Source organism: Grampus griseus (assembly GCF_964374135.1).
Source record: "Grampus griseus genome assembly, chromosome: 11".
NCBI classification, from domain to species: Eukaryota; Metazoa; Chordata; class Mammalia; order Artiodactyla; family Delphinidae; genus Grampus; species Grampus griseus.
In genome coordinates this window covers 92,679,442-92,692,130 of record NC_139005.1, presented here as the reverse complement: position 1 = coordinate 92,692,130, position 12,689 = coordinate 92,679,442, and the positions used below count along the sequence as shown (strand labels likewise).

Below are 12,689 nucleotides of genomic sequence, written 5' to 3'. Positions count from 1 at the left end.
TGTTCACAGACGGCATCACGATTCTCTTGCGACCCGATCCCTGCTCCCAAACTATGGGTGGTGTTGGGGGTGTGGGAGCAGAGGTTGGATCTGGGAGACAGTGGGTGTGTCGTTGCGTTTTTCCCTCCTCAGAGCCCTCCATGGCTTCCCAGGAGAGGGTGGAGACAGTGACCAAAGGAGCAGGGTTCTGGCGCTGCCCCAAGCCGGCCACTTACACCCCAGAGACCTGCGAGCTGCTCAGAGGTCAGTGCGTTAAAGGACACAAGAAGAGCGGCGGTCACAGTTACTCTCTGTAACTCAGTTCTCCCCTGCATGACTTATGGTTTAGTAATTGCTGTTTCCATTTTACATATAAGAAGCCTGGAGTTCAGAAAGATTCAGGGGTCCTACAACTTGGAAGTGGCCAAAAGTCAAAGAACTAAGAATTTTAGAGTAGTTAACTCCCCTGCGTCCCTTAGATCACACGTTCAATTTCCCCAGGGAAGCTTTATTTCCTCCCCACCCGCCACCACAGTGCAACCAACTGTTAGGCGCCAGCACTCTACCAAATACCTTTTCCTTTGTGGGCTTAATAGTCGGATACTTAGTAGTCAATTTCCTTCATTGGCAACCTGTAGTCAGATACCTAGTGTGTCCCGTTGAATTAACATTGAATCAACATCCATCTGCCCCTCGAGTTCATGAACTCCATCAGGACAGGATGCCTGTTTTGGCTACATTTGTAGCTACAATTGTAGCTCCAGCCCCTGGCACATGCTTAATGAATTCTTGTTCATTCATTCCTTCATTCACTCAACAACAAAAAAAATTTAAGCCCACTATGTGCTTTAGACATCGTTCTAGGTGCTGAAAATACAGCAATAAAAAAAAAAAGAAAAGAAAAACAAGCAAAAATTCTTGGTCCCATGGAGCTAATATTCTAGTAGGAAGGTAACAAATAATAAGGTACATAGAACTTAGGTAGTGATGAGTGCTATAGAAAAAAAACAAAGCAGGAAAGGAAGGGAATTCCCTGGCGGTCCAGTGGTCAGGACCCGTCGCTTTCACTGCCAGGGGCCTGGCTTCAATCCCTGTTCCGGGAAACTAAGATCCCACAAGCCGCAGTGCGGGGGCGGCCAAGTACTCAAGTGCTGAATGGGGGCAGGAGGTGATACAATGTTAAATTTCAGTGGGGTGAGATAAAGGCATCTGCTTGCAGCTCAGGAAGCCTCACTGAAGTGCTTTGTCCTGCAGTGATGATGAAGGAATCCAAACTGACAAACTTCCAACGGCGCCACATCATGGACACCATGAAACGTAAGAGGCCATCTGCAGAAGCTTCCAGGGCAGAGGGATCCTATGCCACATTTTTCATGCTTCTCCATATTAAGGAGTAGGGGACCTCATTTTAAAAGAGAAAAAAAAATTGAATAGTATTTCTGACTCTTGCTCCTGGGGAACTGACTTTGCAGGGTCTTTGCTTCTTCCCCCGACGTGGGTCACAGCACATGAGCCCCTCCTGCAGTCTGGCTCCAGCCAACCTTCCCAACAGATCACAGCCCATTCGAGACTTCCTGCCCAGCCAAATACTCTGAACGCTGTCAAGTCTACAAACTAATCCCGCCCTCTTACACACATACCATATGAGCTCGCCAGAGGAGAGGACTGTGTGTGTCTCATTCATAGATTTTTTCATTCATAGCTTAGCTGGCAGGAACAAGATTACTGGCAGGCTTCCAACTTAGGAAAAGTATGCAAAACCTTTCCACAGCTCACCTCTAACCACACATTGTATTATTTATTTTCAAGGAAAACAAAAAAGTGAATGTACATGGGCACAATAACAAGGTGCTCTCTAAGATCTTAAAAACAACCTTGCTTTCTGAGATTTAACTGAATCAACACGTAGTGGATCAGAACAGAGATCTGTAGAGTTACCTTTAAGAGGATGCCAGAAGGTCCAAACCTGCCAAATCTCACTTGAATCTACCAATAGCTATTGCCGTCTCTCCAGAAAGAAGGTACCTATCAGGAGGCATCTGGTCAACCACAGAGGCATGGGGATGGGAAAGTCAGAGGGACAAGTATCGACAGTGCCTGCCCAGCACTGGCAGAGGGAGGGAGGCTCCGTCAGACCAGTTCAGAAGTCAGATCTCCTTCCTCATTGTAGACAAGGACAACTCAGGCCGCCATTGCCTAGCACCACAACACAGCTGAGTCACATAACTCAATCTCCATACTCAGCAATCTACTAATCACTTGGGGTCCCCTATAACATGACTACAAAGAATATGCTAGAAATTCCACTAAAAGTAAGTACCAGGAGACCAAGGACTGGGTCTGCCTTGTTCACCATGGTACCTTGGCTCCTAGGTGCTCAACATTAGTTGAAGGACTAATTGCATTAGTGGTTAGGGCAACACAAGTCACCGGTTTGCCTGGAAGTTTTGCTCTCCTTAAAAGTTTTTTCTTTAAAATAGTGCCTCCAAGCATTGGTGTTGAGTCTGGTTTCTTCTCCTAGAATCATCTCTCTATTCCTCTCTTCTTTTTTTTTTTTTTAATTTATCTTATTTATTTATTTTTGTCTGCGTTGGGTCTGCTGCGCGTGGGCTTTCTCTAGTTGCGGCGAGCGGAGGCAACTCTTCCTTGTGGTGCGCGGGCTTCTCATTGCGGTGGCTTCTCTTGTTACGGAGCATGAGCTCTAGGCACACAGGCTTCAGTAGTTGTGGCACGTGGGCTCAGTAGTTGTGGCTCGCGGGCTCTAGAGCACAGGCTCAGTAGTTGTGGTGCACGGGCTTAGTTGCTCTGCGGCATGTGGGATCTTCCCGGACCAGGGTTCGAACCGGTGTCCCCTGCATTGGCAGGAGGATTCTTAACCACTGTGCCACCAGGGAAGCCCTATTCCTCTCTTCTTAACCAAGTCCTACTTGTTGGTTTGAGGCTTAGTTCAAATTCTGTTGCAAGCCACAAATTCCTCTCCTTCACCTGAACTCCCAGAATTACTTGGGCCATAATTATTTACTGAGACTGAGCCAAAGGAAGAGGTAGCATTTGGTACTGGACAGGTAGAAATAGCAGAGAGAGTAGGAGGAACATTCTAGAAAGCACAGCATCTCTTCAGAGAAGAGAGATAAACCATGGTGTGGCCCTAGGTAGAGGGCGTGAGAAGGGAAGGGTAGTGGGGAATAATGGCAGCTCTATCCTTCCGGTTCCTCAGGGCAGACACCTCAGAGACATCCTGTCTCCTCTTTCTCTTTCTCCCAGACCCCACATCCAACCCATCAGCTGTCCTGTCTGCTTGACCTTCAAACCATATCCTGACTGTGACTACCTGTACCCTCGACCCCCAACGCTGTATTTTTTTTTTTTTTTTTTGGCCGTGCCGAGCAGCTTGTGGGATCTTAGTTCCTGGACCAGGGATTGAACCCATGCCCCCTGCAGTGGAAGTGCAGAGTCCTAACCGCTGGGAAGCCAGGGAAGTCCCAACACTGTATTTTCAAAGGCAGCTAAAGGGCTCATGTCATTCCTCTGCTCAGAAGCCTCCGATGGCTTCCCACCACACACACAGTAAAAGCCAGTCTTTCCAGAGGCCTACGAGGCCCGGTGTGTCTCTTGCCCTCCGTGACCTCTGACCTCTAGTCCCACTACACCCCACCCCTTGCTCAGTCCGCTCCTGGCACCCTAACCTCCTGGCTGTTCCTCAGGCACTCCAGGCACATTCCCACCTCAGGTCCTGTGCCCTTGCCGCTCCCTCTGCCTGGAATGCTCTTCCCTGAAACACCTGCAGGGCTGGCCTCTTACCACTTTGGGGTCTTTCCTCAAATGTCTCTGTCTCCGTGCGGCCTTCCCTGGCTACCCTGTTTATAACTGTAAATCCTGCTCCGACACACCCTGTGCTCCATCGCTGTACTGTCACTAACGTACTATATATTTTACTTGTTTTATCATCATCTACACCCCAGATGTGCGTGCCACGAGGGCAGGGCTTCATCTTACTCACACTTTACCCCCAGTGCCTTGGGCCTGGCACAGAGTACACGCTCAATACGTATTTGCCAGATGGATGATAGAAGGCTGGAAATGTAAGGGAGGTAGACAGGGGCCAGATCAGAACAGTGGCTGGGGACTGTGCTGAGCTGGGCTTTAAGGCAATTGAGAGGAGGGGCCAGTCAACCAGGTAGGAGGTGACACATTTGGCTGGCCTGGGGGAGGAGCCCCAGGTCTGGGTGGGTCAAGGCAGTGGGGATGGACAGGAGGGACCATCCAAACCACCCCTCCCTGCCCATGTAGCAAGCAGGTTTTAGGGATCCATCTATAGAAACCAAAGCACCAGGACGAAGGCTGGATGTACAAGAATGTTTATTACATCATTGTTTGAAATAGTTTAAAAAAAAAACAAACTGGAAATTGCCTGCATTTCTGAAACTAGGAGACTCATTGAATAAATAATGTTTCTAAGGACTAGTATACAGCTATAAAAAATAAGTTATATATAAATGGAGTGATCTGGAAAGATGTCCATGATAGACTGTTAAGAGTCTATTACTGAATAAAATACAGTATGATCCAGTGTTTGAAACATGAATCTTACATATGCACACGTATCTTTGAACATGTTTATGTAAGCAACAAAAAGAATGGGCCGAGACCGCCAACTTGTTACCATGGCTTCTCGTAGAGGGGGGCTCGGAGGGGAGAAGGGAAGACCCTTCTGTACTGTTTGACTTGTTATAACAGGTAGGGACCGCTTTTATAAACTAAAAAAAAAAAAGCCAGGAGGGCCCCCCCACCCTGACCCTTCCTTCCGCAGGAGGAGACACTCTCCCCCTACAGTGCAGTCCAACTTCCAGCCAGAGGGTGTTGCCTTCCAAGCAGCCGGCCCCAGCCATCTACTTGCCTCCCATCCTGGCCGTCCGGTCCCACCTCCGGCCCGCCAGCATGTGCCAAGCCAACGGGGCCTACAGCCGGGAGCGGTTCAAGCCCCAAGCCACCCGTAAGTGAGGGGCCTCCACTAGAGCCCCTCTCCTACCGCCCTCCGAGGGGGTAGGGGGCAGGGAGACTTGCAGCCCGCAGAGCGCGGAGCGGGCAGCTAATCAAATTCTCACGTTGTTTATACCGATGCTCTTGAACCTCAGCACATGTTAGCTTGGGGGCATTCAGGGTGCACGGGAAACCAGTTAGGTGCTCGTTTTCATACATTTTTCCAGAACTCTCTTTAACCATTAACTGGTTTCCGCCCATCTCTGATGAATGTTCGGCGGTCAGGCATCACGGCCACTGCTCTCTGAAGCTCACACGGTGCCTGGAACCCAGGGCTCCTCTGCGCTGCGGCCTATTTCAGGGAGTCGTTCCCCCCCACCCGTTTCTACTTGGCACCTGACATGGCTCTTGGGCTAGCCCCTCCGACAGCTCCCAGGCAGCCTCCCCATCCCAGCTGCACTGCGGCAGTCACTGAGTTTTCTTAGCCTTGCTCTGCGCCCGGGCAACGTGTGGGTTTTGACGAAGTTCTCTTGTGGGTCCTTTCAACCCCTTCCTGCCTATCATGACTGACCAGCTCAGGGGCACCTAGGGTAGAAGGTGCTGGGTTTGCAGAAGCCCTACCCACGTTACCCTGGAGCGAGCCTGCCCAACTGGGAACACGGACCATGAATGGGGGTGCTCTTCACGCCTTAACTAGGCCATGTCCGGGCCCAACAGGAGATCTGGAGAAGGAGAAGCGAAGACTCCAAAATATTTTTGCCACCGGGAAGGAGCCAGTGGAACGGAAAAAAAAGCCCCCTCCTGTGCGACAGGAGAACCCAGCCCCTGAGCTGGACCGGTTTGAAGAACGTGAGCCCCTGATGGGCCAGTTACGCTGGGGAGGGGAGTGTGTGTGGAGGGGGGAATCCCTGAGGGGCAACCGCAGAACTGCTTCCTGTTCCCAAGAAAAGCAACCTGCCGTCCCTGCCATCCCTCCTGGGAGCCCGAGGGCCCCCGTTGCCCTGTACACTGACGGCCCTTTCCCTTTCCAGTGGTAAAGGAAATCCAGGAGAGGAAAGAATTCCTGGCTGACATGGAGGCCCTAGGGCAGGGCAGACAGTACCAAGCGATCATCCTTACTGAAATCTCGCAGGTAGGAGAAGCAACAGGGAAATGGAGCCGGCGGGGAGGGGGCGATGCACCCCTGTGAGTGTGGAGGACGAGATGTGAGCAGGAATAAAGGGTCAGCTGCGGCCATTTCGGGAGTCCGGCTCTAGCCTCCCATCTGCGATGGCTCCTGGAGTTCCTTCCCTGATCCCCAGCTTTCCCTGATGCCCTCTGCAGAAACTACAGGAAATGGAAGACCTTGACCACAAGAGGAGTGAGGAACTTAGGAAGGCTCTTGCCACCACTTAATCTGCCTCCGGAGGGGGGCGGGGGAGCCCAACCTCTACCATTGGAGCCCACCCCCTTGCCAAGCAGGGTCACCCCCAGGTCAGCCCACCCACCCCAGCCTTCAGCCATGTAAATGGTTGTATAGCATCTGCCCCCACCTAGGGCACCCTGCACATAGCACCCTAGAAAATGGACCACGTCTCAGAAAACGAGCTGATTCTCCTTGAGACTCTGCCCAGGGATCCTCAGTCAGCTGAGCCTCTGAGACCAGTCACAGGTACAGACACATACACACACACAGAGTCTTTTCTTGGGGAAAGCGCCACACACACAGTGAAAGCAAGGATCCAGGTCTCACCATCTTGGGTGTATGTCTAAGGGCATCCACTGGGCTCCCTTCCCACGGCCTCACCCACTGCGTGTCCCTGTGTCTGGCACGTTAGGTTTTCAGAACTTAGTAATGAATATGATTCCTTTCTTCCTACCTGTCTTAGGACCTACTTATTTGACTTCTTACAGCTTTGGGCAAATATTTAACCACTGTGATTAACAGGCTAATAAAACACATTTAACGTAGGTCATTACACACACCATTTTGTTTTCAGAGGGATAAACCTTATTTGTTCAAGGGGTTAGAATTTTCCAAGCCCAGTTGGTTTCTAGCTGCTTTGCACATTTCAAGTGAAAATGGAACGAAGGCTCCTGGAGCACCCCATGGCCGGGCACGACGGCAGGTGCCGGTGTCACTCTCAGCTGATTCTCAATAAATGCCTGTGATGGTACATTATCCCTATGTGAAAACCGGGGCTCACCAAGATGCTATGACCAGAGTCATTTAACTAGCAAGTAGCCTACTCAGGATTAAAAGTTAGCTTTCTGTCTTTCCACCAAACGCACAGCCCATAGAAAGAAACCCAAAGGGGTAGGAGGGACCCAGACGGAAGGGGTCCTGCGTTGGAAGTTCACTCCCAGCCTGTGCGGTCTGAGCCCAGCAGCCTCATCTCCGATGGCTCGCCTGTGCGGCCTGCCTCAAAAGGCTGCTGAGGAGACATCCACCCCCAGGAGCAGCGCCCCAGGCCTGGCGCACGGCACACGGCAGTCCCCGTGTCTTGACAACCACAAGCCTTATGGTCTCCAGTATTCTGTCATTTTTCTGTCCCCATAAATCAAAGTATTTCAGAAATTTCAACCAACCATCCCACTTGGAGGGATTCATATAATCTTCTCAGGCCACATGACCCAAGTCTGGGTTTGCAGAATAAACACGGCCCTGCAGCCTCAAACAGACAAACAGAGAGGACCAGACCAAGGGCTGGGCTCTGTAACACTCCATGAGAAGCTGTATCCACACACCCTCCAGAACCTGAGGGCCAAGGGTGCAACATGACGAGGACAGCCGCCCTCCACCTCGAAGGCCCCAGCACGTGGCCCAGGGGCAGCAAACCAGAGAACCCAGGACAGCCCGGGACAAAGTCGGCCCCCCCGTGACACCACAGCAGCCTGCCCTCGATTTAAATTCGCATCGGTTGCCGACATTTACAAATCACACACACGCACCATCGGGATTTCCAGTTTCTCTTGAAAAATGGAAAGATCTGGCCCCACTGGGCCCACATCCCACAGGCTACAGTTGACTTAAATGAGGAAGAACTTCCCCTCTAGTTGTGGCGTATCCACCCCCATTCACCCCAGTCCCCACCACCCGGGTGTCGGGGCCGTCCCTCAGGACACACCCAGCCCGGTTCACGTGCGTCACCTGCCGCTGGAGTTGGTGACCCCAGCTGCAGGTCAACAGGCATGTCAGGAAGGAGGCGGCCGCGGGCTGCACAGGCGCGGGAGCCACCTGTCCCTGCAGAGGAAGGGGTCCTGCTCGGGGGGCAGGCAGTGAGGGCCAGGGCCCCCAGCGGTGGACAGCCCCTCCACGCCCTCCTGGGCAAGCAGAGACGCCGGCCTCAAGGCCTGGCAGAGGCAGGGAAGAAGGCAGGCCTGGCGAGGGGAAGGCGCCTCGAGGCTGCAGGGCACTGGCGACTGAGGTGGTCTCCATTTATTGTCGGGGAGGAAAACCCTCTCAAATTAATACAGTACAACCTCTCCCCACAGGTGGGCTGAGGGAAGGGGGCCCTAGAGGCACCCCGGAAATAGCTTACAGCAACAGTGCTTTGACCAAGAGCTGCTGGGCACACTCTGTGGGGGGAAGGTGGTGGCCCCCATCGGCTCCTCCGCTCCCACAGCCATCCCAGGGGCCGAGCGACCATGAGTCCTTCGGCAGCAACAAGTCGGGAGAGAACAGACAACAGACGAGTGTGAGAAGACAGGCTGGCGATGACCACCCGGAGTGGGTCCACTGCGCCCCAGCCCTGGGGTGGCGGGGAGAGCCTAAAGGAGGGGCCGGGCCGCAGTGCGGTAAAGGACCAGGGTTAGCACCTACGGCAGCAGCCCCGCCTGCTGCTGACCTGGCCGAGGGGCGGGGCCAGAACCGCAGCTGGGGCCTGCGTCCCCGGGACCCTCCCTGCGGGGGCTCAGCACTTGGCTCCCACCCACCCCGGCACGGTGTCCTGGACAGAGAGACCTCCTACAGAATGAGGGGAGACGAGGGAAGCTCCTAGAACTCCGAGCAACACAGGGAGGGATCTGTCCAGGCCCATTCGTGTCTGAGGACACAGTAACTACCTCGAACTTAATTAAGAGACTTCATAAATAGAGGTCCTGAGTGAGGAGAAAGAGAGTGAGGGCCGCCTGCACCGAAAGGAAGACAGAGACTCAGAACCAGGGCCGGGGCGGGAGACCCAGGCCAGAGGCCCGCCCTGGGCCCACCTCGTGGGCAGAAAGACCCAGAGACTCTGACAGGTAAGGCTCCCCTCTGCACGTGGCACAGAAGGGAAGAGGGACCGAGGAGCTGCCCGGCACGGCAGGCCAGGTGCTGTGGGACGAGGGCGGGTGTGCTCGGCTGCGGCTGCTCCCCGGACCCAGGAGCCAGCTCGCTCCCTGGGTCAGTCCCAGCATCTGGGGTCATCACAGCCAGGCTGGGCAGGGCTGAGGCGCAGCTGCCGGTGGCTCAGAGGAGAGGGAAGAAAACTCTTTGGCCCAGACGAGCCAGAGGACCCTGAGGAGGGAGAGGCCATCACCCAGAGGCTGCCTCCCCTTAAGCCGTCTTTCCCCTCGACTGATCCTGCAGGGCAGCTGGGCGTCCCTGGCAGAGCACAGCCCGGGCCGAGCCAGGAGCGGCGGGGTCCCCAGCTGGCAGCCCGCACTGTTAGCTCTCGTCTCCCGGGGACTTGCTCTTGGCACCGCGCTTGTCTCCTAGCAGCTTCAGGACCTTCATGGTCTTGAACTTCCCCTTCTTCTTGCCCTCGGGTTCAGCCTCCTTCTGGAACTCTGCAGAAGGGAGAGGAGAGTCGGTCGGGGCAGGCCGGGGGGTGGTGGTGATGCCTAGGAGCGCCGGCCAACAGGCTCAGCCCACCGCTACCCCCTCTCCGGAACCGTGCGCCCCTTCACCTTTCTGAGCTTCCAGTTCTTTGTCTCTAGGACGAGACCCTACCCCTTCCCAGTGTTTTGGCAGGATCGGGAGACGAGCGCCCGTGAAAGCAATGGGGGAGCCCTACAGCGTGGCAGACGTTCATCTCTAAAGGGCTTGGTTCCCCTAGGCTGGTGCTCACAGCTCTGTGGGTTACAACACGAACACTGACTGTCAGAGGCAGAGGAGACCTCAGAAATCATCTCGCCCAGCCCCTAGCTTATTATGGACGAGGAAAATGGGAGTTTTGAAACAGACTGGCACCAACCGAGCTTTATGCAGGGGCCAGGCCCTGGACTAAGTGCCTTATACACACTACCTCAGTCATCCTCAGCACATGCCCGGGAGGTGCGTGCCTTGTCCCCCATTCCACGGACAAGGAGAGCGAGGCCTAGAGGGGTGAAGCGGCTCAAAGCCACCCCGCTGGGAAGTGCCAGAGCTGGGACCGGAATCCAGTCTAACTGGAGCCCAGACTTAACCGCAAGGCCGCCAAATGAGTCACTGGTGGAACCAAGATTAGGCCCAGGGCTCATGCCTCCCAGTCCAGTGCTCTCTTAACCATGCTGGGCACTATCGTATCTGCGGGAGGGCCTGCTGTTTGGTCCCACAGACCCCTCCTACACCAGCTGCAGATCTCAAGGAGGAACGCACAGTTTAAGGCAGACGCGCCCTGGGAAATGCTCCCACATGCCACCGTCCTCCCTGTGGGCACCAGGGCATCCCACGCCCACTCTCCTGGCCGTAGGGTGACCTGCCTTGCTACACACGGCCTTCTTGGCAAAGCAGGGGCTAGGAGTTTGCACACACCGTCCCTGTAGCGCCCACTCCAACCCTCTGTCCAACCTACCCCCCACCCTCCAGGAGTTCAAGTGGGCCAGAACCCCAGGAGGGGCCTCACCTTTCTTCTTGATCATGGCTTCCAACATCTTATCTTCCTCTTCCTCCCTGAAATGAGAAAGGGAAGCTGAGTGTCCCACGGGAGGAAGGACGAGGTAATCTCTCAGGCCCCTCCAGACTCCGAGTCCACGCAGGCTGAGCAGGCGGCGCTGGGATGACTGGCAGTGAGGGCCCCGCCCCCGGGAAGCCCCGGGGAACCCCTCCCCCAGCCACGTCACCTCTGCCGGTCCTCATCTAGGCAGTTGACGATGGCGTTGCGCTGCTCGATGAGGGTCACAAGCTCCTGCATCAGCACCTTCTCTCGGACCCGGTCCTCTTCTGTCCAGTCCTTTTCTGCCCGAGGAGAAAAGCTGGGGACATGAGTCCCAGGAAGCGAGGAACTAACGTCTAAGTGCTAAGGGTGGCTGCAGACCAGCCCCACGCTGGACACTCTGGGGAGGGGGGCCCAGAGGGGTGGGGATTACAAATTTTTGGAGAAATGAAGGTTGTCATAGGAGAGACCAAGGATACCAGTCTGCCTACCAAAAAAACTCTCCAAGGGGGCTCCGGGAGGTCCAGCACAATACGTGTTCTGAGAACAGAGAAGAGCACGTGCCAAAGAGTTTCCTGCTATGTTCATGCACTCATTCAACAAATGTTCACTAGATGGTTTCTTGGGGGAAGGATTCAGGCTGGGTCTGCTGAGAGCCTCCAATGGCGAGCTGGCCAAAGTGGGGCAGGGGTGGGGAGATAACAGGGAACCCCAGGGGTCCTCATGCAGGAGAAGCAATGTGACCCAAGGGGCATATTGGGACATTCATCTAATGCCATGAAGGAGGGTGGACTAGAGGGGTCCCTGGGGGCAGGGAGCCCTGCCAGGAGGTGTCCCTGATGTCTCAGACACCTGCTGCCCCTCCAGCCTCCTCTCAAGAACCTGAGCTATCCTACAGAACCTCCCTCAGAGGCCTACCTGCACCCCGGTACTCCTCTCACCCAGCCCACAGGCTCCCAGGGGAGGGATGCCCACACTGGACCTTCCCTCCGCAACACCTGCCCCTACCACCACCCCTTGCCAAAACTGGAACCGTTGACCCAGCATAGTTCTGGGGACAACATGGGTTTCAGCCACCACCCCAGTTCAAATCCTACTCTGCTGCTTCCCAAATCTGGGGCCTGGGTAAGTTATGTCCCCGACCTACGTGTGGGAAAACCAAGGCTTGCGGAAGTTAAGTCCTTGACCAGTGTCACACAGCAAGGGTGGAGCCAGTGCTTGTACCCGGCCAGCCTTGGAATGCTTTGATCCAAGCTACAGCCCTTACAGTGTCTTATGGATCTCCAGCCCACCTGGGGCCTTATAAGCCAGTCTCACCCTCCAAAGGCAACAACCAGGACAGGATGACAAGCCCCGATGTGTTGCCACCACACAGAGGACTGGAGAAGCAACACAAAAAGCCCAGGGCCAGGCTGGCCTGGGGTACAGAGGTGCTGTCCCCATTTCGACCACAAGGTGTCGCTGCGGCTTCCTCTGAGCGGCGGCCACGCCCCAGCCTCCAGAGATTTGGGAGTGATTCATAGGTGGCAGCAAAGAGCTGGGACATTCTGTGACTTCCTCAGGGAAAACTCCTGCCTCTGGGTCACATCCAGCCTCCCAAGCTCCCTGGTCAGTGGAAAAGCAGGGCCACTGTCCCAGCCGGCAGGAGGGGCTGGGTGTGCAGGGACATGCCCAAGTCAGAGACATGGCTAGAAGCCCAGCTCCACCACCAATGTGCGAGACTCTCAGCCTCTCGGGCTCTTCATTTCCTCCTCTGTTAAATGGGAACAATGATTCCTACCACCTGGGCTAGAGGAAGCGGTCAAAAGCCCTGGCTCCAGCCTCTGGACACTCCGCAGTCCTGTGCTCTCTCTCAGCCCACAGCTGTGCTCACCCCATGTCATGGCCAGACCCCAGCTCAGCCACATAAAAACC

At 54.8% G+C, this 12,689-nt stretch overlaps 2 protein-coding genes across 5 annotated transcripts in view; one reads left to right on the top strand and one right to left on the bottom strand.

Annotated features, from left to right (window-relative positions):
* Positions 1-140: 140 nt before the first annotated feature.
* Positions 141-7,212, top strand: LOC309830317 (UPF0193 protein EVG1; the record flags this gene model as incomplete). 3 transcript variants are annotated; one of them, XM_082666789.1, is made up of 6 exons in its annotated part: positions 141-243; positions 1,234-1,296; positions 4,790-4,972; positions 5,677-5,808; positions 5,991-6,091; positions 6,283-7,212. In XM_082666789.1, 6 exons carry the CDS (start codon positions 141-143, stop codon positions 6,352-6,354), a joined length of 654 nt encoding a protein of 217 aa, XP_082522915.1. In that variant the 3' UTR covers positions 6,355-7,212. The 3 variants fall into 3 exon arrangements, with proteins under 3 accessions (XP_082522915.1, XP_082522916.1, XP_082522917.1); XM_082666790.1 differs by lacking the exon at positions 1,234-1,296; XM_082666791.1 differs by lacking the exon at positions 4,790-4,972.
* A 287-nt stretch (positions 7,213-7,499) lies between these two features.
* Positions 7,500-12,689, bottom strand: part of MICALL1 (MICAL like 1) — a gene marked incomplete at its 5' end in the record, with an annotated part of 28,263 nt that continues 23,073 nt past the window's right edge. For both annotated transcript variants that reach the window (XM_082665183.1, XM_082665184.1), the window contains 3 exons: positions 7,500-9,708; positions 10,746-10,792; positions 10,963-11,077. In XM_082665183.1, the coding sequence (XP_082521309.1) occupies positions 9,587-9,708; positions 10,746-10,792; positions 10,963-11,077 (284 nt within the window). In that variant the 3' untranslated portion in view covers positions 7,500-9,586. The remainder of the gene's footprint in view (positions 9,709-10,745; positions 10,793-10,962; positions 11,078-12,689) is intronic.